This window comes from Acinonyx jubatus, chromosome F2 (genome assembly GCF_027475565.1).
Source record: "Acinonyx jubatus isolate Ajub_Pintada_27869175 chromosome F2, VMU_Ajub_asm_v1.0, whole genome shotgun sequence".
Classification (NCBI taxonomy): domain Eukaryota; kingdom Metazoa; phylum Chordata; class Mammalia; order Carnivora; family Felidae; genus Acinonyx; species Acinonyx jubatus.
Genome location: NC_069394.1, coordinates 1,037,376 through 1,061,682, shown reverse-complemented (window position 1 = coordinate 1,061,682; position 24,307 = coordinate 1,037,376). Strand labels below are relative to the sequence as shown.

Below are 24,307 nucleotides of genomic sequence, written 5' to 3'. Positions count from 1 at the left end.
CGGATTGAGCGTCCAGACGCGTGCAGGGGCCAGGTGGAAGGGGCGGAACCGGGAGGGACCCGGCGGGCACTCCCGCGGCACTCTGGGAAATGCAGTCCCGGGCGCTGCCGGGAAGTGGAGTCCGGGAACGCGCAGCCGCCTGGGAAATGTAGTTCTCGGTGCTCCGCCTGCCCGAGGCCTCAGGGTACCGGACAGAGAGACCCCGTTTGCTCCGCCGGGGCGGGTGGGTGGTGGGAGAGCCGCGGAGGCCGCATGTACGCGGAAACTCCGCAGCATCAGAAAGGGGGAGCGGCAGGCGCCCGGCCGCGGCTGCAGGACAGCGACCGGCCGCGGGCCGGCCTCGGGGGGTGAGGCACGAGCTGGGGGGTCCGAAAGGCAGACCGCGACCGGTGCGCTGGCCAGCGCCGTCCTTTGAGCGCCGCGGGGACGGACGGGTCTCGGACCTCTGGGTATCGGGGTGAAAGGTCGCGTGGAGGCCCACGGGCCTTCTCTCTAAATGCAGATATTTAACAGCAACCGACCTTGCTAACACACTGGCAAACAGAATGTGCTGTGCCCTCCGACCTTGACAACATATTATTATGAAAATATATTCCATTTAAAAAACATCCATAAATTTGGGGGCGCTTGGGTGGCTCACTGGGTTAGGCTGGCTCAGGTCATGATCTTATGGTTCCCCGGTTGGAGGCCCACCTCCGGCTCTGCGCTGACAGCGGGGAACCTGCTCAGGATACTCTCTCTCTCTCTCTCTCTCTCTCTCTCTCTCTCTCTCTCGCTCTCTCGCGCTCTCTCTCTCTGCCCCTCCCCTGCTCCTCTCTCTCTGTCTCTCCCCTGCACGTGCTTTTTTTTCTGTCTCTCTCTCAAAATAAATAAACTTTAACAATAAACAAATTTTATATACCTAGAAGTCAAGAAACTATCAGAGACGGACGAATAATTAGCACTGCTGATGGGGCGCCTGGGTGGCCCAGTCCCTTGAGTTTGGACCCCAGCTCAGGTCACCATCTCGAGGATCACTCTGCTGTCAGCCTGTCAGTGCAGAGCCGGGAGCCCGTTTCAGATCCTCTGTCCCTCTCTCTGTCCCTCCCCCACTTGCGCTCTCCCAAAAATAAAAAAAAATTAAAAAAAAAAAAAACATACCGCACTTCCCACACTGCTGCATAGTCAGTCATCCTATATAATTTAGTTTTCTTGTCTGCATTTCACCAGTTACTAAGCCGGATGTTATAATCAAAATTTGTCACATAATTTGTATTCTTTTGACCATAATGCCCCATCAGACGGTCTTTCCTAAGTCTTTGTAGTTTTCTGGTTTTGTTTTTTTGTTTTTTAGTTTGCTTCGATTTGGAGAAACTGCTTTGCTGAGGCCATAGCAGCTGGAATTGACAAGAAAAATCCATAAAGCAGTACTTAGATTCAGAAATGGACCGTGGATTTTTACAGATCACATTCCCATACTCTAAGAGGGTTGCATATGGTAATGTATTGGTATTGCAGAAAATGCTAGCAAATGCTTTAATTCAGATTTAAAATCATCCCCCGCTACGGAGTGTCATTTACTATCACAGCAGTGCAGTATTTCGTAAGCTCTTTCACATTTTCTAATGCTGGAATATTATAAAGAAGACAAAAAATAGCAAACGACATCCAATTTACAATTCTTTAAAAAAAAAATTTAATGTTTATTCATCGTTGAGACACAGACAGAGACAGAGTGTGAGCGGCGGGGGGGGAGGGGGGGGCGCAGAGAGAGAAGGAAACGGAATCCGAAGCAGGCTCCAGGCTCTGAGCTGCCAGCACAGAGCCCGATGCAGGGGCTTGAACTCCTGAACTGTGAGATCGTGACCTGAGCTGAAACTGGACGCTCAACTGACTGAGCCTCCCAGGGCACCCCTATTTACAACTCTTCTTGGTAGTATAGTTTCATCTGTAACAATCAGAAAATCATTTCTACTAAAATTACATTTGGGCTTATTTTTGTGAGAATGTTCTCCTTCGTGGTCATGCAAACATTTTTGTTTCTCGTTGTTTCCATCTCACATACTTATCGGAATGTAACTCTTGTGTGTTTCATGTTCTGTTTCTGTCGGTTTAGAAAAACACTTTCTCTAAAAGTAAACAATCCATTTTAAAATTCCGTTTGAAAGTGGAATTATCAACCTTAGCTCTCTTTAGGGTTCTGTCAGCTTTACAAATATCAGAAACAACCAGTAACAGTTCATATCAAATCGCTGAGGCAGCACAAATTCAAAACTGATCTTCTTTTCTAGGAAAGACAGTCGGTTCTTGTGAGCACCTTTTGTGTGCCTTCTCTCTTAGAGCTTCCACATCTGTTCAACGCCAAACCTAATTCCTTTAGTGCTTAGCCCCAGATCCCGGGATGTGTCTTAGGCAGGGAGAGATTCAAGGTCAAAATCGATCCATATTTCATCAAGGTGTTCTATCTCTGGGCCAAATCAAAAAACACCCTGATTTTGAGTTATTTTAAGGAGCATTAACAGCACAACTGAGGCCACACCTCGAGCACAGATAAAACGATGCTCCACAGATGACACAGTAATACACCTAGTTTCCCAGCCTAAGTTCTGGCTGGTTCACCTTTTTCTCTACTAACCATTTTAGTTCCATTTTCTTAGGTTTGCCTTCAACAATCTTTTAAATCCGTGCATATGATTCAAGGTTTTTTATTTTTATTTTTAATTTTTTTAACACTTATTTTTGAGAAACAGAGAGAGAGCATGAGTGGGGGAAGAACAGAGAGAAAGGGAGATAGAGACTCTGAAGCAGGCTCCAGGCTCTGAGCTGTCAGCACAGAGTCCAACGTGGGGCTCGAACCCGTGAACCCTGAGACCAGGACCTGAGCCGAAGTCAGATGTTTGACTGAGCCCCAGGTGCCCCCAAATTCAAGGTTTAAAAAAAAAAAAAAAAGCTTTTCACTTAAGTCAAAACCTGAGCCACTTCAAAATGAGTAAAATCAGTGAAATACTTATCAAGTTTTCATTTTCATTTTTGGAAGTTCATTATTATAGATAATACACATTGGTTGTTGGGGTGTCTGGGTGGCTCAGTTGGTTAAGTGTCAGACTCTTGATTTCAGCTCAGGTCATGATCTTACAGTTTGTGAGTTCGAGTCCCGAGTTGGGCTCTATGCTGACAGCATGGAGACTGCTTGGATTCTCTCTCTCCCTCTCTCTCTGCCCCTCCCTTGCTTGCTGTCTCTCTCTCTCTCTCTCAAAAATAAAAAAATAAAAATTTGAAGAGCAGGATATCTGTGGGTTGTACAGGGGAAGTTGAATGGTGGAGGCACTTAGGTAAGAAAAAATGTAAACTAGGGAGTCAGATCTTTCTTGCTTTCCTTCCTGTTCCAATCTGGGATTTTAAGAGTACCCAGAAATTAATGCAGGATTTGCAATAGTGGCTGAGGAATATTTTGCAACATCAATTCATATTTGTCTTAAATCTACATATATGTACGCATAGATGAAACACGCATTTAACTTAAGGAAAGGACTGGGAACAAGCAAAATACAGTTTTAGGGATTGATTTAAAAAATTATTGGGGGCAAGTAGATACCACTGGCACCGATATGGTTGAAGAAAATAAAAGTGAACAAGCCAGAAATTTTGGCCAAAAAAGCAGGAGCATTTTTTGTGCGACATGTCATGTCACGGGGAGACCTGACTTTAACTGTACTGATCATGATGACATTCTCTAGATCAAACACAGTATTTTCTGGATCTGCCCAAAGCTGAAACGTCTTGGAAAACCACATCACATTTGACCTTGTCATCAGCCTTGGACATGTGATAGGAATGCTGACTATGGGCTTCACGTATATTTAATTTAGATACTGGAAGGCTGAAGACCTAAGCAAGACAGCGGAAGGTTCCCAAAGAGCAAATCATGGTCCCAAGTGGCAAACAGAGTTACTTTTTTTTTTAACTTTTTTTTAATGTTTATTTATTTCTGAGACAGAGCATGAGCAGGGGAGGGGCAGAGACAGAGGGAGACACAGAATCAGAAGCAGGCTCCAGGCTCTGAGCTGTCAGCACAGAGCCCCACACGGGGCTTGAACTCGGGAACGGTGAGATCATGGCCGAGGCCGAAGTCAGACGCCCGAACAACTGAGCCACCCAGGCACCCCAATCTTATCCATGTTTTAAGAGAGGCAGTCCTGTCTCCACTCAGGCATCTGTAAGAGCCCTTGTCCTCCAGGAAGCTTTCCTTGCCTTGCTGAGGGGGCCCAGGGGCACAGCCCCTTTTCGAACTTCTGATTGTTACAATTCCCTGTGAGTCCTCTGCTCCCTGCATCTCACCCCTTGTGAATATCGTCCTTCCTCAACTTCCTTCAGATTTTCTTTTGCTTCCAAAACCTTGCTCTGGCTGGGCTATTATGATAGTCATCACAACCCAGACGTGGGCTTAGGGTCCACCTTGCAATGCAGGGAGGGGCAGCTGCCAGCCGCTAAGCAGAGGGTGGGTCTCTGAGGCAGCGTGACTGGTCCCCTTCCATGGCGTTTCTCATCTGCCACTAAGTTCTCATGGCAACAAGGGCTCTGCAGCCAGACTCCAGCATCAGAGAGCTAGTCTGGGGGGGGGGGGGGGGAGACGGGCAACAGGAATTAACTCCCACAGGAGGCTGTTGAGCAGAGGCGGGTGGCCCTCCCACAGTGCTAACCCCCCAGGCATCCTCACAGTGTCCTTCCTGGGAGCCGGGCCTGTAAGAGAAGCCATGCAACCCCAGCAAGGTTTTGGATGGAATTGAGATTAAGCATATGCTGTTTCTTGGGCGCCTGTGCTGGGTGAAGGTGGCATTTCTGGAGGCCTCAGCCAGGACAGCCCCCAGTGCCCCTGCAGATCCAGGAAAGGCTCTACTCCCAGCCAGCCTCCCTCTCCTCTGCGGGGAGCCCAGGGTCCCACTGACCAGCCCTGCTTCACGGGTCCCCCAGGCCTGTGCTGAAGGTTGGGAGAGGTCTGGCTCTGCTCTGACCCCTTAGCTTCAACATTATCCTATTTCTAAGTCTCTTTGAATTCTTTTGAAGTCATCTCTACCCCCAACGTGGAGCTAGAACTCATGACCCTGAGATCGAGAGCCACATGCTCTATAGAGCAAGCCGGCCAGCCAGGCGCTCCCTAAATCTTTTTTTGTTTGTTTGTTTTTAAGTTTATTTATTTTGAGAGGGAGGGAGAGAGTTTCAAGCAGGCTCCTTGCTGTCAGTACAGTGCCCAGTGTAGGGGTTGAACCCACGAACTGTGAGATCATGACCTGAGCCGAAATGAAGAGTCAGATGCTGAACTGACTGAGCCACACAGGCGCCCCCCGGCCAAGTCTCAAATAGGGATGGGTGGGGGGGGCGGTCTGTGCAGTCCTCCTTTGCTGGCCAGCTGACAACCTGCATCGCGTGATTACATTGTGTGTAACCTCTTACGTATCATGAGGCCATCACTTCAAAGTTTACTCACACACCTCCACTCACTGTGGCTGCAACACTCATTTCTTTTCTTTTCTTTTTTTTTTTTTTTTTGAGAGAGAGAGAGAGAGAGTGCGTGGGGGGAGGGCAAAGGGAGACAGAGAATTCCATGTGAGCTCCGTGCTCGGCGCAGACCAGGATGTGGGGCTTGATCTCATGACCACAAGGTCGTCACCTGAGCTGAAATCAAGAGTTGGAAGCCCAACCGACTGAGCCCCCCCAGGCGCCCTTCGTGTCTTTTCAATACAATTACTCTCGACACTTTTCTCCGACAGGACACTGTGTACAAGGGCGGGGTGTTTAACTCGCTTTATGGGGATACTGGCTCACCATATGGAAAAGAATCAGATTCCAACATCTCATCATATTCAGAAATAAATTCCAGATGGCTGGAAAACCTAAGTAAAAGCGTTAAACCTCCCTGAGAAAAGGGGCACCCAGCCAGCTCAGTCAGTGGAGCCAGCGACTCTTGACCTTGGGTTGTAAGTTCGAGCCCCACGTGTGTGTAGAGAGTACTTAAAAATCTTAAAAAACAAAAACAAAAACAAAAACCCTCTCTGAGAGGAACAGACAGTGAACATCACAAAGGAAAAGAGACCCCAGGGCACCAGAGTTAGTGAAGGACACACAGAACTGTGTAGAAATAAAGGCAATATGTTTTCAGTACACGTAGCAGGCAAATGATTTGTATCCACCCTAAAAAGCGCCTAGTCGCAAGGAAAGAGACAAGCTCAGTGGAAAAGCGGGCCAAGGTCATTTTAGTCCGTTAACAAGAGGCTCAAATGGCTAATAAGCACGAAGGATTGGCCTGACTAGCGAATCAGTCGGTTCACTGAAGCAGCTGGACAGGTGAGACCTGGGGGAAGGAGTGCAGGGGAGCATTGGGAGGATGGAGATGTTCTGTCTGGATCGTGGAGGTCACGTAGGAGGATACATTTGGCAGAGCTATTTATCACATGTATTCATTAAAAACAAATGCATCTGCTGCTAAGTTAGGTCTCACTGAATTTGAGAACAAAAACCAGGATGCTGCTTTTCACCCCTTAGATCGGCCAATTTCAGGCCAGATAAGGGTTGGTGAAGCTGCAGGGAACGGAGTCTCCCACTGCGATAGACGGAGCGAAAGTTAGGACAGCCACTGAAAAGCCAATGTGGCAACACACTAACACTAAAATCTGCACATTTGGATCCCGTTTCTAGACCTGTCGCCTAGAGAAATCCTTGCTCATACACGGAAATACCGTACGCGGATGTGCTCTCTTCCATCACTCGCAACAGAGAAGAGTAGAAAACACACGGAACGTTCATCAATAAGGAGGGGTGGGGAGCAGTGTAGACACACGGCGGAATGCAGTGGGAGTGGGTGGGCCAGACCCACTGTGTGTGTTAACATGGGGTGATTTTAAAACAATGCCGACTAAAAGCAGCCAACTGCACAATGACTGGCACGCCTGTTCCGTGAGTGCTCAAAACGCACGCACATAGCAGCGATACCAACAACTGTGCTCCTGCCGCGCCTGCCCACACTTTCCAGCGGCTCCCGGCACTGGCAGGAGATATGCTCCTCGCTCCTGCGCGCTCCTAACGCTGTGCTCCATTCGCTATCAGGGGTCCTCTGCACCCCCTGCAGGCGGGGCAGGAGCGCCCGCGGCACCGCCGTGGCTTGGGTAGTTCCCGACCGGCCCGCCGCCGCCACGTGGCCCGGCCCGGCCGTTCGACACCAGCTCTTCCGGGGGGGAGTTGCGGGGGCCGATCCCGCGGGACCGTGTCCGGAGGCTACTTGTGCCCCCGCAGCACGAGCCACACAGCCAGGTAAGAGCGCGGCCCCGGCTGCTGCGGCTTCCGTCTCCAGCGGTAAGGGCCTTGCGGCGCCGCGGCCGTCGGCTCTCACCACCACCGGCTGCCCCGGAGCGGCCGCGAAGAGAGGCCCCGGGCTCCGCCCGCTGAAGGCGGGACCCGCGCTCCACCCGGCGCCGACGCCAGCGTTTACAGCTCGCCGGCAACGAAATCCCTCGCGCGCATCTACGCTCGGGAACGGGCGGCACTAGGGGTGCGGGAGCGCGGGGGCCGGACACCGGCCTCGTCTCGGCGGCGACGCGCGCGCACACGCGCCCGGGCGGAAGTGCGCACCAGCGAGAGTCCGTCAGCCCCGCTGCACCTAGAGCGGCCCCGGAAGTTCTCGGGGCTGGGCCTCGGCCAACTTCCGGCCGCGGCGGGCGGGCGGCGCTGCGGGCTTTGTCGGCGGGCAGTGCTTTTACCGCTGGTCGCCGGGTGAGTGGGTCGTGTCCGGCGGGGGACGGGCGCGGGGGCGGTGGGGTCCGCCAGGCCGGCAGGTGTCGTGGGCGCCGCGCTCGGGTCTGGGCGCGGCCCGCCCCGCGCGGGAGTCCCGGAGCCGGGGCTTCGGTGAGCCCGCCTCCGAGCAGCCGTCGCGGCCTCCCCTGCGCGGCTGCCGGGGCCGCACCTTCTCTCCCTGGGGGCCGTCATGGGAGCAGATATTCAGGTCCCTGGCCGTGGAGCCTCCAGCTTAAGCGCCTTGCGCCGCAGTGCTCAAGTCGGCTAGCTCCTCCGGGGTGACCTGGGGGAGGAGGTGAGGGCTGCAGGTAGCGCTGTTGTTGCGCTCTCAGCCTGTCCGCTCTCTCTGGGGCCTCTGTGCTGGTGGGGGTGCAGAGCCAGCACCCCGTGCCCTGGCGGGGGTAGGGTGCAGAGGGAATTGGGCCTGAAGAATTCTCTGGCGTGGAGAAGTGGTTGGCTGCGCTGTTCTAGCTCTTTCCTAAGGGTTCCCATCCCTCTAGAAGTCTTTATCAATCCCAGTGGCTGACTGCTGATGTCAGGAACGGTTTACCCTCGCCCCCTCCGTCCCCCCCTCAGAGACTGGTTACTTCATGGTGTCGAGCTCCTCGGCCGGGAGCACGCCTGAGGTTTCCCAGGAATGTTAGCGGGAGGCAGGCTTGGAACTCAGCAAGTTTGTGTATAGAGGTTGTGCTCATAATCACTCTTTGGCATGTCTTTTTTCCCCGGGAGCCAGTCCCAGTGAATGATAGAGATAAGTGTCTCTTGCCCGCATGGGATCCGAGATCCTCATCTAACCTAGTCTTCAGGTGATAGCTTGCTCCCTGTCCACAGATATGGAACCTTTGACCCTGTTAGAGATGTAGTATCGTAACTGTGTTCACGACGCCAAGAACCACAGAATCTCTCTTAAGGGAGACGTGGAGAAAAATTAGGGGGAGGGATTGCTCTGTTTTTTCACAAGCCTGCACACGCAGCCCCGGCCTCTTCCTGAAGTGATGGGGATGGATGGCTGACTCCTGGAAAGGTCTTGGGGGTGATGTGGAGACAGGACGGAGCTGAAAAGGCCCAGACAACAATCCTGAGCCACAGATGGAAGGGGCGGTGGGGGAACCAGCTGACCCAGAGCGGGGCAGTGCCATCGAAGCGGTTCAGGGAGCCGTCAGGCATGTCCACTGCCGCCTCAGGTCGTGGAAGGTGACCGGTGTAAGGTCACTGGACTTGTCAGGAGAGGAGAAGGCCGTCGGTATCCTCGGGCAGAGCCCGGGGAGCAGGAACCAGAGGACTGTGGGGTGGGGAGGAGGGGACAGCAGCTAGTTTGGCCTGAGCCAGTCACCTGCCTGGACCTCCTGGGTAGTTGTGAGGCAAACACGAGGAAACTAGAAACAAGACACCTTGCGGAGTGACCGGCACGTACCAGCTTCTCCATTTCCTTCCTAATTACAGAGGTGCAGGTTCTCCAGGAGCTGTGCTTTGTGTCTCAGTCAGGTGCCCCTTGCTCCCGTTATTACCAGTGGTGAAGCTCGGACAGCGTAGTGCTTCCTTTCTTTAGGCTGTAAGCCGCAGACAGCGACTCTGGGAGCCTGTGAGCCCAGGGCCACGGTACCCTTGACCAGTGCCTGCCTCAGTGCCCGTCTCTTTCCACCCCAGGGCCGTTTGGGATTGCTCACAGGTTCCTGCTCCAGGTTAAGATCCCACTTCTTTTCCAACTCCAAGGATTTTCCCTTCTCTCTCAACGTCAAGTGTGTATTCACACGTGTTACATTTTACCCAGCAGATTCTATGTGTTCTAACAGAAAGGTGGGCCATGTTAGCTCAGTGTGTTGTGGGGTCAAAAGCATGCTGTATTTTTACTTCCTTTTGTTCATTTCACTCAGGTTTGTTTTTTTTTTTTTAACGTTTATTTATTTTTGGGACAGAGAGAGACAGAGCATGAACGGGGGAGGGGCAGAGAGAGAGAGGGAGACACAGAATCGGAAACAGGCTCCAGGCTCTGAGCCATCAGCCCAGAGCCTGACGCGGGGCTTGAACCCACGGACCGCAAGATTGTGACCTGAGCTGAAGTCGGACACCTAACCGACTGCGCCACCCAGGCGCCCCTTCACTCAGGTTTCTTTAAGTGAAAGTGTATCAGTGTAATTTTGCTTGAATTCACAGAGGAAAACAGCTAAGCAGAAACCGAAAGAAGGCTGATTTTCAGATAAATGTTTATTCAAAGCAAGGTTTAGCTCTCTGATGTTAAGAAAAAAATATGAGGGGCACCTGGGTGGCTCAGGTCATGATCTCACGGTTTGTGAGTTTGAGCCCCTTGTCAGGCTCTACGCTGACAGCTCAGAGCCTGCTTGGGATTATCTCTTTCCCTCCCTCTCTCTCTGCCCTCCCCCCTGGCATGCACACGCGTGCTCGCACTCTCTTAAAAATAAACGTTAAAAAAATTCTGAAGACCATTAAAAAACACTTTTTTTAAAATGTTTATTTCTGAGACAGAGACAGAGCATGAGTGGGGGAGGGGCAGAGAGAGAGGGAGACACAGAATCCGAAGCAGGCTCCAGGCTCGGAGCTGTCAGCACACAGCCTGATGCAGGGCTCGAACTCACAAACTGTGAAATAACCTGAGCCAAAGTCGGACACTTAACCAACTGAGCCACCCAGGTGCCCCCCCTTTTTTTTTTTAATAAAAAAAATTTTTTTTGAAACGTTTTTATTTTTGAGAGAGAGAGAGAGCTTGAGCGTAGGAGGGGCACAGAGAGAGGGAGGGACAGATCCGAAGTGGTTCCAGGCTCTCAGCTGTCATCACAGGGTCCCAGACAAGGCAAAAAACACATTTTTAAAGCTATTTTCTTGTAGACAGATGAAAGCGTGTTTGCAGGGAGTCCAGCAGTCCTTTTAAGCATAAAAAGCAGAGGCCGTTACTTTCAAGACAAACAAAATCCCAACATTTTACTGCCACCTTTGTTAATTAGAATAAGTAAGCCTTAATCTATAAGCTTACTTCTGTAATACTCATTCCACGTGATCCAAGCAAAGCATCCTGTAACGGCGACAGATAACACTTGGGAAAAAAAATCTTTTGCGTTAGGGACATGGGCGCTGGAGGAAGACAGATCGAGATTTGAACCTCAGTGCTGCCTCTTACTAGTTTAGTGACCTTGGGCAATGGACTTTCTCCCTTAGCCTCTGTTTCGTCATCTGTAAACTAGAGTAAATACCTAGGGAACACCTGCCTTAAGGCTTAGAGGAGCGCGTGAGACAGTGGGAGTCAGGTGCTCTGCACTGTGCCTGGTGGGGCTCGAGGGGCCCTAATAAATAGTGCCCCTCCTCCCCTTCTGAGCTCTGAACCAATGAGGCATTTGAGCCCACGGTCGCCTTCCCACTGGCAGAGGCTGGGCCAGAGCAACAGTCAGACTGTGGCGCCCTCTGCCGGGAAGCCCTGGCGGCTCAGAGGGGAGGGGCCGGCCGGGCCGAGCAAGCCGCCTGCTCTTCCCCAGCCCTCGGATCCTGCTGACTCCCTCCATCTCTGGGGGGCAGACAGCCCCAGGCAGGTGGACAGAATACCTCAGGGAACGTGCTTCCTCGGGACACCAGGGGCGCAGCTTGGCACCCCAGGGGCACGGGGACGGATGTGCCTTTCGTGTCTGATCCGAATAGGGATGCAGTCACTACCTACGGTGGTGAAACCCTTCAGAGAACGAGGTGGCATCTGTGTGGATGGACTGGAGCGTCGCAGGATATGTTGTAAATGGGACGGTTGCAGATGGTGAATGTGGTGTGATTCTGTTCTTATTTTTGAAAATCGTGTGTGTCTGAGTAAGTGGATATGTTTTTGCACAAGTGCACGGCCTTTGTGCAAGCAAAGTGTGAGCGAATGCGTATAACCAGAACAGCTAACGGGGGCAATCTGTTGAATTGGTGGGGGTTTTTACTGTGTCTGTGTCGTCTACACTTTATTATTTGAAATACTCTTACACTGTGTATCTTATGTTTGCAGTGGCTAAGAATTAAAAGGATGCAAAAGTAGAACAGGATGTAAAACTGAGCCGTATGGTCCTGTTCATAAAAATACTGGTGCAGAAAAAATACCAGAGAGAAAATGCTAACTGGTAATCTTAGGTTTAAAGGTCATTTTATTTTTCTATTTTCAGTCTTTGCATTGTCTCCGTTTTCTCAGTTGGCATAATTTATCTCATACCTTTAAAAACTAACTAGTTGAAAGTAATTTTTATAAGCAGGAGCAAGATATTTTTAAATCATGTTAGTGAGTTGGCTCAGGAGAACACGGTCAGTGAGCGCCAGCAGGCCGGCCTCGCGTGGCCCAGGTCCGCGCTGTGCCGAGCGGCGCTGCTCCGGGGAACCGTGTTGGCAGACCTCACGCAGACATAGTGCCTGACACAGACTTGTGCTCAGCTCCTTGTCCTCAGCGCCGGTTACTGGTATGTGGGCTCAGTGTCTTTTTCATCATTGGGAGCACCGCGTCTGAGTTCGGGTTGTTTATCAGCGTTACTTAGGCATTATTCAAGGTGCCATAACAGAGATTCAAAAAACTTGACTTCTCGTTCCGTTTCACCTACCTAGGCGGCTCTGGCCCTCGAGGCCTCTGGGAGCCTGGCTGCTTTGCCACATCCACATGTCACCATGGGTGGAGGTAGGGACCCCGCACACATCCGTTCCCTTCCCGTGTCATTGGCTGGAACCTGACCTCGGGGCTCTACCGAGCGCAGTCGTTGGCTGGGCGGCCACGTGCCCGCTCAGATGTTAGGTGGGAAGCAGGGATTCTGGGCAGTCTTCGGTCGGCCATAGCTTACCCTCTCCCCCACTGCTCTTTGTCCCACACACCTGTCACTTCCTCTGGCCCAGATGGGCGGGCGTGGCTTTCTTCACCAGGCGCCAGTGCGGTCGTTTGTACTCAAAACTCACGCGAGTCCTGGCCTCCCTGAATGCTACGCCTGCGCAGGTTCCCAATGGAATCTGCAAACGTGTCCTGAACAGGCGGCCGCCGAAGCCGTTCTAGGACCCGTGAGCCAGCAGTCCCACTCCTGAGTGTGTACCCGGCAGAAGCGACCTGCATCTACGGGAGTGTTTACCGCAGCTCTAATCGTCGTCTAGACCACAGACACCTGAGGCGTTCGTGAGACGTGGAGAAGTGAATGGTGACCTGTTCGTGCAGCGGTATGCTGCGTGTCACTGGAGAGCGTGAGCTGTCGTTGCCTGCCGTGCTGATGACTTTCGCGGGCATGGTACTGAGCCAAAGCAGATACGTTTCTGGGGGAGCGATGGAAATGTTCTGGAAGTAGACAGTGGTGGTGGTTTTGCAATCTGAGGAATATTCTAAAAAACACTTGCTTGTGCACTTCAGGATGGTGAGTTTAGGGGTGCATAGGTGGCCCAGTCAGTTAAGTGTCCAACTCTGGATTTCCCCTCAGTCGTGATTTCATGGTTCGTGAGATCGAACCCTGCATCAGGCCCTGCGCTGACAGCAAAGAGCCCGCTTGGGCTTCTCTCGCCTCCCCAACCTGTGCGCATGCGCACTCTTGTGCTGTTTCTCAAAATAACACATGTTTAAGATTGTGAGTTATAACTCAAAAAAATGGGTGTGTGTCGAATAAAAAGCAGACACAGACATGTATGATTCCATTTAAATGCAATGTCATGTTTGTATTTTTTCATTTTTAAGTAAACTCTGTGCCCAGCATCAGGCTTGAACTCACGTGCCCAAGGTCAAGAGTTGCAGGCTCTGCTGACTGAGCCATTAAATGGGCAGAGTTCTCCTTTACTTACAGAAGTGGTTGCCCTTGGAGGGAGAGCCTTTGGGAAGACAGAAATGTTCTGTGTTGGCCTGGTGTTGTTAAACAGGTGTCACAGGGAGTTCGTCGAGATGTGTGCGCTTTGTACAAGTTGCGGTTCGCATCAAAGAGAAAATCGTGTTGAAAGGACGCCCTTCCTGGGCCAGAGAACATGTGTTGCCTGGTCGCTCACTCTCCTTCTGCTCCTGTTCCACCCTGCCCCCAGCTTCGCCCTCAGAGGCGGGTCCTTGTCCTTGATGGCCACGTTGAAAATGGGTCTGGAGGGCATCCCTTCACAGGTTTGCGCAGCAAGGTCTGCTTCCCACTGGTGCAGACTTGGGACAAGAAGTGATTGTTTGGGGTCACCTTGGATGGAGCTCCCTGGAAGTGGACTTACTCTGTAGAGTTCTCAGGTGATACATCCGTGAGAAGGGCTGGATCAGGCGGTGGGGTTGAAACTGAGGCTGCGGCCATTCCCAGTGGAGCTGTGGGGTTGGGACCACACTTCAGGTGCCCCAGATGGAGACAAGGACACACACTCTGGGTTCCTGTGATTGGCCAAGCATTGGCTGTGGTGTGGTAGGCATCTGAGACGGCCGTCCAAGATCCCTGGCCCCTAAGGTACACACACCTCCTCCCAGCTGCCTTGGAGGGATTTTGCGGTTGTATTTAAGGTCCTGAGTCAGCTGGTGTAAGGTGGGGAGGCTCTCAAGGTGGACTGACCTAGTCATGCATGCCCTTGGAAAGTAGTTTTCTACAGCTGGTGGCAGAAGAGAAGTCAGGGGTTCTATGCACTGTTCCTGCCTGAAAGATTCAGGTGTCCCTGGGGGCTGACAGCAGCTTCCAGCTGACAGTTGGCAAGGACTCAGGGAAAGTCCTGTGGTTGTAAGGAACTGATTTCTACTGGCATCTGAATGAGTTTGGAAACAGGTTTCCCAGCACTTTGAGATGTGACCTCAGCCTGGCTGACACCTTGTGTGGCCCTGAACCGGGGTCTCAGTCACTCTGGGCTGCACTCTGACCTTCAGAGGTGTGAGATGTCAGATGTGCCGTCTTGTGCTGTGTTTGTGGTGCATTGTCACAGGTGATGGACAACTAAGAGTGGGCCTTCAAAGGGAGGCTCGTGACCTTGTGGGGAGGCAGAGTCCTGCCTACAGTTGGTCCCCAGTGTGAGAATTTCAAAGCTGGGGATGGGAGTGGGCATGGCACCCTGGCACCCCTGACTGCACAAGCTTTCCCACAGCAACAGACCAGCGGGATGCAGAGCTCCATGTAGGCCATCAGCACCCTGTGCCCCTGCGTCCCCTTCCAGTTCTTACCTTCTCCCTAAAGGTCATCAGGGTCTTAGTTCTCCCACACGGATCACTTTTGTCTGTTGTTTTTTTTTAACTTGATGTAAACAGAACCCTGCAGTACGAACTCTCTTGTGACGAGCTCCTTCTGCTGAACATTGCATCTTGAGATTCATCTTTACTTTTGTATTTAGCAGGTTTCTTTCATTGCTGCGTATTATTCCCTTGTGGGAGTACTCCTCAGTCTATCCATCTCTCTGTTGGTTATTTTGGAGGTTATGAATGGTGCTGCTGTGAACATTCCAGCTCTAGACTTGTGCAGGGGAGGCTTGGTGTCATTGAGTGGATGAGAGGGGTGGGTTTTAGTGCCCAGGTAGTGCCCAGGATCAAGGGCAGCGTGACCATATAAGAAGGGAGGGCCTGATGTGGGTATAGACAGGTAGGCTGGTAAATGCAGTAGGAGAAAGTTGACATTCTCATCTCATTGCTTCCGTCTTACTGAAATAAGCAAGGGCATCAGCTGAGCGGGAGGAGGGGGGGTATTGGACATTTGAGAAGAGAGGACAAAAGGGGTGGTCTTGTAGGAGAATGAGGAAAGTAGAGATTGCTGGTGGCTCTCAGGGCCCTGGTAGGCAAGGGCTTGTAAATGTACAGAGAGCTCAGTTGGTGTAGATGCAGACGCAGAACAGGAAGCAAGTGGAATTTAACCCACGTCGGGATTTTCCCACGAAAGTGTGGTAGAGGAGGGGCAGGGAGAGTTAGGACTAATATGTAAGAAGATGGTTATAAAATATGACCAAAGATAAACACGGCACCATAGACCACGTGATCTAAGCTGGGTACAGAGGAAAGGGAGGACAGTGAAGGGGTGGCAAGGTCGATACATTTGTTTCTTTGGAAATGTGCCTTAATTTTTTAATGGATCCAAGCCACATCCCTCCCCATTAGTCTGTCCCCAGAGTTGGGTGTTGGAGGTGGAACCCCAGAGAAGCCTTCTCAAGTGGGTGAGGCAGGTGGCTGAGATGCATGCTGGGATGTCCGCATGTTGGGTGGGGAGTGTGAGCAGGGGAAACATTCCTCCCTCCCACTCTTTGGATGTGTGTTATCGTCCACTGCTCCAGCAGATTCCTGTCTGTTGATAAAGGGAAAAGATGATCTTTTCTCCTTTATTTCAGATTCTGACCTAGGAACTTGTGACAAAGAAGGTGACTCTGGAGCCCGAATTTCTGAGGATGGAAATCTGCCTAAGACAATGTCAGAAACACTCACAGTGATGGAGCCCCCTGCCACTGAGTCTCAGGCACTCCCCGAACCCGGATTAGGGGAGCTGTTAGGAAACCCAGAAGGGCAGAACCTGCGGAGCTGTCCCCCTCAGGAGGGAGGTTTCAGGCAGGTGACAGTTACCCACTGGAAGATCCAAGCAGGAGAGACAGCTCGGGTGGGCAGTAAATCAGGAGAAAGCCCAGTTCTGAGCTCAAACCTCCTCCTCCTCCAGAGAGAGCTTGTGGAACGGGAAGCCCACCAGTGTGAGACTTGCGGCCAGACCTTCCCATTTAACTCAGACCTTGTAGGACATCAGATTGCTCATTCTGGGGAGAAATCTTGCAGGTGTGAGGAGTGTGGGAAAAGCTTCAGCCAGAGCTCCCACCTTGCTGAGCATCAGAGAGCTCACACTGGAGAAAGACTCTATGTGTGCAACATGTGCGGGAAGGACTTCATTCACTATGCAGAACTCGCTGAGCACCAGAGGGCACATGTGGGAGGAAAGCCGTTCCGATGCGTGCAGTGTGGGAGAGCCTTCCATCACAGCTCAGACCTGGTTCGGCACCAGCGAGTTCACACCCGGGAGAGGCCTTTCGAATGTAAGGAGTGTGGGAAAGGCTTCAGTCAGAGCTCCTTGCTTATTCGCCATCAGAGAATTCACACAGGAGAAAGACCCTATGAATGTAACGAATGTGGAAAGTCCTTCATTAGGAGCTCAAGCCTTATTCGGCATTATCAGATCCACACAGAGGTGAAACAGTATGAATGTAAGGAGTGTGGGAAGGCTTTCCGTCATCGCTCAGACCTCATTGAACATCAGAGAATTCACACTGGAGAGAGGCCCTTTGAATGTAACGAGTGTGGGAAAGCCTTCATTCGAAGCTCAAAGCTTATTCAGCATCAGCGAATCCATACTGGGGAAAGGCCTTATGTATGCAATGAGTGTGGGAAGCGTTTCAGCCAGACGTCAAACTTTACTCAGCATCAGAGAATTCACACTGGAGAGAAACTCTATGAATGTAATGAATGTGGGAAAGCTTTCTTTCTGAGTTCGTACCTTATTCGACACCAGAAAATCCACACTGGAGAGCGAGTGTATGAATGTAAGGAATGTGGGAAAGCCTTTCTCCAGAAAGCCCATCTCACTGAACATCAGAAAATCCACACTGGGGATAGGCCCTTTGAATGTAAGGACTGTGGGAAAGCTTTCATTCAGAGCTCCAAACTGCTTCTACATCAGATTATTCATACTGGAGAGAAGCCCTATGTATGTAGTTATTGTGGGAAAGGCTTTATTCAGAGGTCAAACTTCCTTCAACACCAGAAAATTCATACTGAAGAGAAACTCTATGAATGTAGTCAGTATGGGAAAGATTTCAGCTCGACCCCAAACTTTAAAAATAATCAAAGTGTTCACCAGGAGGGACTTCCCTTGAATAAGACCACCATACATTTGGGTGAGAAGTCTGCAGGTCACGGGGAATGTACAGCTGACTTATAAAATAGCCATTCTCCAACTCAGTGGGTGATGTTTAGAAGGGAGCAGCACGAGTTCACATGATTCCGTTCATGTGACTTGGGATGTGTCAGCATTTTCCAAAGTCCTAGGCAGGGCTGCTTTCAGAGTGGGCTGTCCCCTACTGCCGTGCGGCGGTGCTGGGCTGCTGTCCTCAGCTAGGAATGTGTGACCTCAGGAGAGCCACGAGACTGCACAAGTGACTCTGGGCTGGAACAGTGCTGGGGGAGGAGCTAGGTCTCGGAGAAGGTTCTGTATTTCATTGCACAATTACAGGTCACCCCCGAGTTAAAGCCTTTTTAAGGCAGAATTCTGAATCTAATCTCAATACTTCAGAGAATATTACACAGTAAATTTTGATCTATTAAAAGGGCAAGTTGAGAAAGATCTTTCTTCTTTACAACCACAAATTGGCTCCCTGTTGTCCTTAGGATACTTCCCAAGCTCCCACTCCTGCTTTCTAAGACCTTTTTGCTTCCTGAAGTTGCATCCACTGCGTAACCACCTGCCACGTGATTGGTGTTGTGGCAACGCTAACTGGTCGACGCTCCCACTTAGCCAGGCTGCTCCTCGTCTTTGTCCTTGTTTGAATGCTCCCTGCCCCACACCTGACTGACTCCTCAGGTATCGTGTCAGGCTCAGCCAGCTACTCTCCCTCTGTGCTTGTGTTGCTGGGAGCACTTCTGTTACTGCTCTTTGTTCTATCAAAGTTACGTTGTTTATCTACTATCTCTTTCCTCCTTACCCTATTGGTTCCTTAAGGACGTGACCATAGCTGACTGACTTATGTGTCCCTGTATCTGGTGCAGGACAATAAAGAGCACACCCCACATCTGTGTGTGATTGGCACCTCTCTTGCTTTGTCCTTTCTATACTGCTGTGTTTGAAATTTTGGGTTCTTGTTCCGTAACAGCATCATTTACTGGTCTACAGGAAGTATCTTGTCTCTCAGCCCTGTTGATATCTTCTGCTTGTACTTAGAAGAAGTTGTAAGCAACAGCTAGTGTAAGACTAGCACACCTCATATTTATTGCCTTTAGAGCTCACCCTTGACTTGTCCACTTGGTTTTGGGGAGTGCTGTCTTCGCTTGGTTGCCTGTGTATCTTTCTGATCCACTCTGATCCACTCTGATCCAGCGCACTGCACGAGGTTTTGTCTCAGTGCCATGATTGACCTCATCGCTTCTGGTCTCTCCACCTGCTTTCTGGCTCACTTTGTCATTTATTTGAAAATGTAGTGATTTAGAAGGACCGGTGCCGAACCCTAGGAAAACAGATGACGCTGTTCAGTCCGCTGGGGAAGACAGATCACACGCAGCGTTAAGTGCTGACGTAGAAGTCCCCGGTTGTGTAGGACACAGGTAAGGAGGGGACTAGTTGGGCATGGAGGGTCTGGGACAGCTTCACAGAAGAGGTGATGCCGGCACTGAGAGAACCGTGGCAGCTCGAGAAAGAGAGTGACCTGGAGAGGACGCTGCAGGACAGGGAGGTGGCGGACTCCCCTTTTGGCAGCCTTCATGGCACGGTAGCTAACAGCGCAGAACTTGACGGTTGTTTGCCTCTGAACGTCTTTTCTCTGACGTGAACCAAAACGACCGGTTTTGAAATGACATAAACCAATTTTGTTTTGCCTATGAGGGCAGATTTTGAGTTCTTAAATTCCAGCAACCCTAGAAGCCTCCAGGGGTAAGTGATCAAGAGGGGCATACAGCGCTGCATCTTCTGGAAAACTCCTCACCACTAGAGATGTTTCACGTGGTACAGAAGAGAGAGTACCGGACCACTCGAGTAACCTTTGGTGAGGCCCAGTTTGCATACAGTACGACGCCTATTTAAAGTGTACAGAGTTTTGAGAAACCGGATACCTGTGTAACCACCGTTAGAATAAAGAAAAATAACATTTTTATCACACGGCACTGTTCCCTCTGGCCCTTTCCCAGTTAATCCTACCCTAGTCCCAAGTAACCGCTTTCCGTCAGCGTGGATTAGTTTTGCTTGTTGTAGGGCTTCACGTTAAAAGGACCCGAACAGTATATAACACCGCGTGTCTTCACTTCTTTTGCTTTAGCATGTTTTAAGGACTCAACCGAGTAGTTCTGTGTTTCGGTATCTCTCTGCTGAGTAGTGTTCCGTTGTATGGACAGACCATTTATTCTCATCCACGTGTTGATAGAAATTTGGGTTTCCAGGTTCTTACGAATAAAACTGCTATGAGCATTTGTGTAAAAGTATTTATTTGGAAATGCCTCTTTATTTCTCTTCAGTGAATGCCTAGGAATTTACTTTCTGAGTTATAAGTGTGTTTTTAACTTTATTTTTATTTTTTTAATGTGTATTTTTGAGAGAGAGAGAGAGAGACACAGCGTGAGTCGGGGAGGGGCAGAGAGAGGGAGACACAGCTCCAAGCGGGCTCCAGGCCCTGAGCTGTCAGCACAGAGCCCGACGCGGGGCTCAAACTCATGAACCGTGAGATCATGACCTGAGCCGAAGTCGGACGCTTAACCGACTGAGCCACCCAGAAGCTCCAGTGTGTTTTTAACTTTATGAGAAATTGTCAAAAAGTTCTCAATAGTGGTTGTACCATTTCCTACTCCTGCCACACTCCTCCGAAATGTAATCCATCCTAGTTGTGTGTGATGGTGTATTTGCGTTTCTAATTTGTATTTGTCCGCCCAGTGATAGCATTGAGCATCTTGTCGTGTATGTGTTGCCATTACCTATCGTCTTTTGTGATGTGTCTACACACCTTTTGTCCATTTTTAAAAACTTCTTTTAATGTTTTATTTATTTTTGAGGGGGGGCGGGAGGGGCAGAGAGAGAGGAAGACACAGCGCCCGAAGTGGGCTCCAGGCTCTGAACTGTCAGCACAGAGCTGGACACGGGACTCAAACTCACCACGCGATCGTGACCTGAACTGAAGTCACGTGCTTAACCGACTGAGCCACCCAGGTGCCCCACCTTTTGCCCATTTTTTAAATTGGGGAGCTTGTCTTATTACTGACTTGTAAGAGTCTTTTCTATATTGTAGACAAGAGTCTTTTTTCCAAACATATATTCATTGCAAGTACTTTTAATCTTTGGCTTGCCTTTTCATTTTCTTAATGGTATCTTTTTTTCTTTTCCTTCAAATTTGTATTTAAATTCTAGTTAGTTAACATGTAGTGTAACAATTGGTTTCAGGAGTAGAATTTAGTGATTCATTACTTACATATAACACTCAGTGCTCAAAACAAGTGCCCTCCTTAATAGCCATCACCCATTTAGCCCAAATGGTATCTTTTAAACCTTTTTTTTTTTAACGTTTATTTATTTTTGAGACAGAGAGAGAGACAGCATGAACGGGGGAGGGGCAGAGAGAGAGGGAGACACAGAATCGGAAGCAGGCTCCAGGCTCTGAGCCATCAGCCCAGAGCCTGACGCGGGGCTCGAACTCACGGACTGCGAGATCATGACCTGAGCTGAAGTCGGACACTTAACCGACTGAGCCACCCAGGCGCCCCCTGAATGGTATCTTTTAAAGATCAGATTTAAAAACCATTTTATTAAGTCTACAGTTTACCAAACTTTTCTAGTTTGTGCTTTTTTTTTTCTTTTTTTTTTGAGGAGGAGGAGGAGGAGCTTGCTTTATTGGGGGGGAAGCCCTGCAGTGGCCAACACGTGAAGGCAGCCCAGTAGGCACCCTACACATCAGCTCAGAAAGGGACACGGGAAGTTCTGCTAAGAAAGATGGACTGGAACGTGGGTTCCTCCGGGCGGCTTCCCAGCCTCATCCCTCTGAGGAGTCGGGACGCTCCCGACCGTTTCCTTGAAGGCAAATGTGGTCACTACAGGTAGAGCCCCTCGGGGACCTTTTTTTTTTCCTGATTCTCTTTTTTAAATTTTTTTTAAGGTTTATTTTTGAGAGAGAGAGAGAGAGAGAGAGAGAGAGCACGAGCATGGGAGGGGCAGAGAGAGAGGCAGACACAGAATCTGAAACGGGCTCCAGGCTCTGAGCTGTCAGCCCAGAGCCCGACGCGCGGGGCTCGAACTCACAAACCGTGAGATCATGACCTGAGCTGAAGTTGGACGCTTAACCGACTGAGCCACCTGGGCGCCCCGGCCTTCTTGTTTTTTATAAAGAGCATTTTCTTTAGCCTTTTGAAGTCTTCATTTGTTACTTCCATTCTGCATTCTCTCTAGCCATCAGACCACCCTCTGTACAGATTGCCTTGATGTCAACCCTGGAGAGGTCATCTTTAGCCATGATCAAGTCGTCCAGGGTCACATCATCGGCCGGCGTCCTCCTGCTCGTGTGGATCTGAAAGATGCACTTCATAGTCTTTTCATGAGGCGAGGGGAACTCAGTTTTCCTGTCAGTGCGGCCTGGTCTGATAAGTGCTGGATCCAAAGTTTCTATTTGCTCTGTGGCCATGATCACTTTCATGTGACCCCTTGAATCAAATGCACCCAATTGGTTCAACAGTTCCAACATTGTTCATTGAATTTCTCTTTCACCACCGGAATTTGAGTCCTATCTTTTTGTTCCAATGGCGTCAATTTCATCAATAAACACGATGGATGATGCGTGTTGTTCTGCGACTCAAAACAATTCCCGAACAAGTTTGGGCCCATCACCCAGGTACTTCTGAATAAGTTCAGAGCCAGCCACTCTGAGGAAAGTGGCTGAGGTTTGGTTTGCTACTGCTTTGGCCGGTAAGGTTTTACCTGTGCTGGGTGGTCCATAGAGAATGACCCCCCCCCCTTTGGGGGCTTTATACCCATCTCTCCATAATATTCAGGATGAGTGAGAGGAAGCTCCACAGATTCCTTAATTTCCTGAGTTTGGTTGTCCAACCCCCCAGTGTCAGCACAGGTTTCCTGGGGGGCCTTTGCTACCTTTATCACTGTGACCAAGGGATCTGTGTCATCGATGACCTGTACCTTGTGGTTGAGCAGGACTGAGCAGCCTGGTTCCAGGAGGTCCTTGTCTACAAAGGAAAGAATACTGACGCAGTGTTCTGAGCCCACACATGTGGACACGATGGCACGATTGCCCTTGATGATCTCTTCCAATGTTCCTACCGACATTGGGGTCCCCCTCAGATCGTCCACCTTTGATCTTTTCTCCTCTTGCTTTTCTTCTAAAGGCTTCATTTGTTCCTGATCTCTAATGAACTCATTCTCCCTGAGAAGAGAGTCTTTCATTCTCTCTCTCTAACCTCGGTAGTTTTAAGCGGCACTGAGTGTGATGTGTCACCGGTGGCAGCTTGCTGGCAGCATCTGGTCCCTTCTTTTTCCCCACTCTAGTTGGCCCAGGAGGTCTGTATTTCCTTTTCTTGTCCCTGTCATCCTTCTTGCCACCTCCAGGGCCATGACCACCACTCTGACTGACCTATCTTGCTTTGGCCACTAGAACTGCCACTATGGAAAATGCATCTCTTGTTTATATTTCTTGAGTTCTTTCTAGGTTTTGAAAAATCTATTTTCCAATTGTTCTTGTTAGTGTGTGGAAATACATTTGATTTTGCTATGCTGACCTTGCATCCTGGAACCCAGGTGGATTCATGTACTGGTTCCATTAATGATTTTCTAGATTCTCTGGCATTTCTTATGCAGATAATCAAAGAATTTTCCTTCCTCCTTTATAATTTTTATAGACCTTATCCCCCCTGCTTTATTTCGCTGACTACAGCGTCTTGTACGATTTGCGTTAGAAGTGATGAGAAGACATCCTTGTTTTGTCTTGTCTTGATATCAGGATAAGGTTGCTTTCCAAGAGTGGTGAAGCATCCTACCCACATCTGTTTTCTGAAGTCGTTTGCATAGTAATTTATTTTTTCCTTAAATGTGTGATAGGTTTCACCAGTGAAACCCTGGGGATTTCTTTCTGAGAAAATTAGGAATTCAATTTTTTTCTGAGAGAGAGAGTGCGTGAGCAGGGGAGAGGGGCAGAGGGAGAGAGAATTAGTTACATTTTAAATGATTTCCCTCCTTCCTGGTATTGGTGATTGGTATCTTCTACTTTTTGACCAATGTGGCTAGATATTTACCAATGTTATTGCTGCTTTCAAAGAAACAGCTTTTGTTTTCCTTGATTTTTCTCTATCGTTTGTCCGTTTTCTGTGTCATCGAAATAGAATCGTTATTTGTTTCCTTCCGCTTTGAACTAATTTCCCCTTTTCTAGCTTATGGAAGTGGAAGCTTACATCATTCATTTTAGGTCGTTCTTCTTTTCTCACGTCAACACCGAGGGCGGTTTTCCTCTAAATACCGTACCAGCGGCACTCTGTAAATTTTGATATGTTGTTTTCATCGTCATTCCTAGTTTCCTATTTCTCTTGGGAGTTTTTCTTTGACTATGACTTACGTAGAAGTCTGTTTAATTTCCAAATACTTGGGGCATTTTCCAGTTATTTTTATTACTGATTTCTAGTTTAATTCCATGGTCTAATCAGACAACATGTTCCATGTATTAACTCTTTTCGATTTAATACTTGTCTTACAGCCCAGATGGTGGCTTATCTTGCTGAGTGCCCCACGTGCCCCTGTGACACACTTGCATCCTGCTGGTGTCAGGTGTTAGGATTCTGTGCACGTCAGGTCTGTCTGATTGGCTTGTTCATGTGTTCTGTATCTTTCCTGATTTTCTTTCTACTTTTCTGTCACTGGGAGAGGTATGTTGGACTCAGCAATTATAATTGCGGATTTGTCTTTCT

General features: G+C 49.7%; 2 protein-coding genes and 1 pseudogene across 3 annotated transcripts in view; 2 read left to right on the top strand and 1 right to left on the bottom strand.

The window, feature by feature from the left end:
• Positions 1-24,307, top strand: part of GSDMD (gasdermin D) — a 101,291-nt gene that overhangs the window by 60,485 nt on the left and 16,499 nt on the right. The window lies entirely within an intron of this gene.
• On the top strand, positions 7,006-19,843 carry ZNF623 (zinc finger protein 623). Of its 2 annotated transcripts, none has more exons than XM_027063704.2 (2): positions 7,006-7,284; positions 16,009-19,843. In XM_027063704.2, the coding sequence occupies exon 2, from the start codon at positions 16,086-16,088 to the stop codon at positions 17,595-17,597; it is 1,512 nt and encodes a 503-aa protein (XP_026919505.1). In that variant the 5' UTR covers positions 7,006-7,284; positions 16,009-16,085; the 3' UTR covers positions 17,598-19,843. The 2 variants fall into 2 exon arrangements, with proteins under 2 accessions (XP_026919505.1, XP_026919504.1); XM_027063703.2 differs by lacking the exon at positions 7,006-7,284 and adding an exon at positions 7,601-7,743.
• On the bottom strand, positions 18,933-23,806 carry LOC106985213 (26S proteasome regulatory subunit 4-like; annotated as a pseudogene).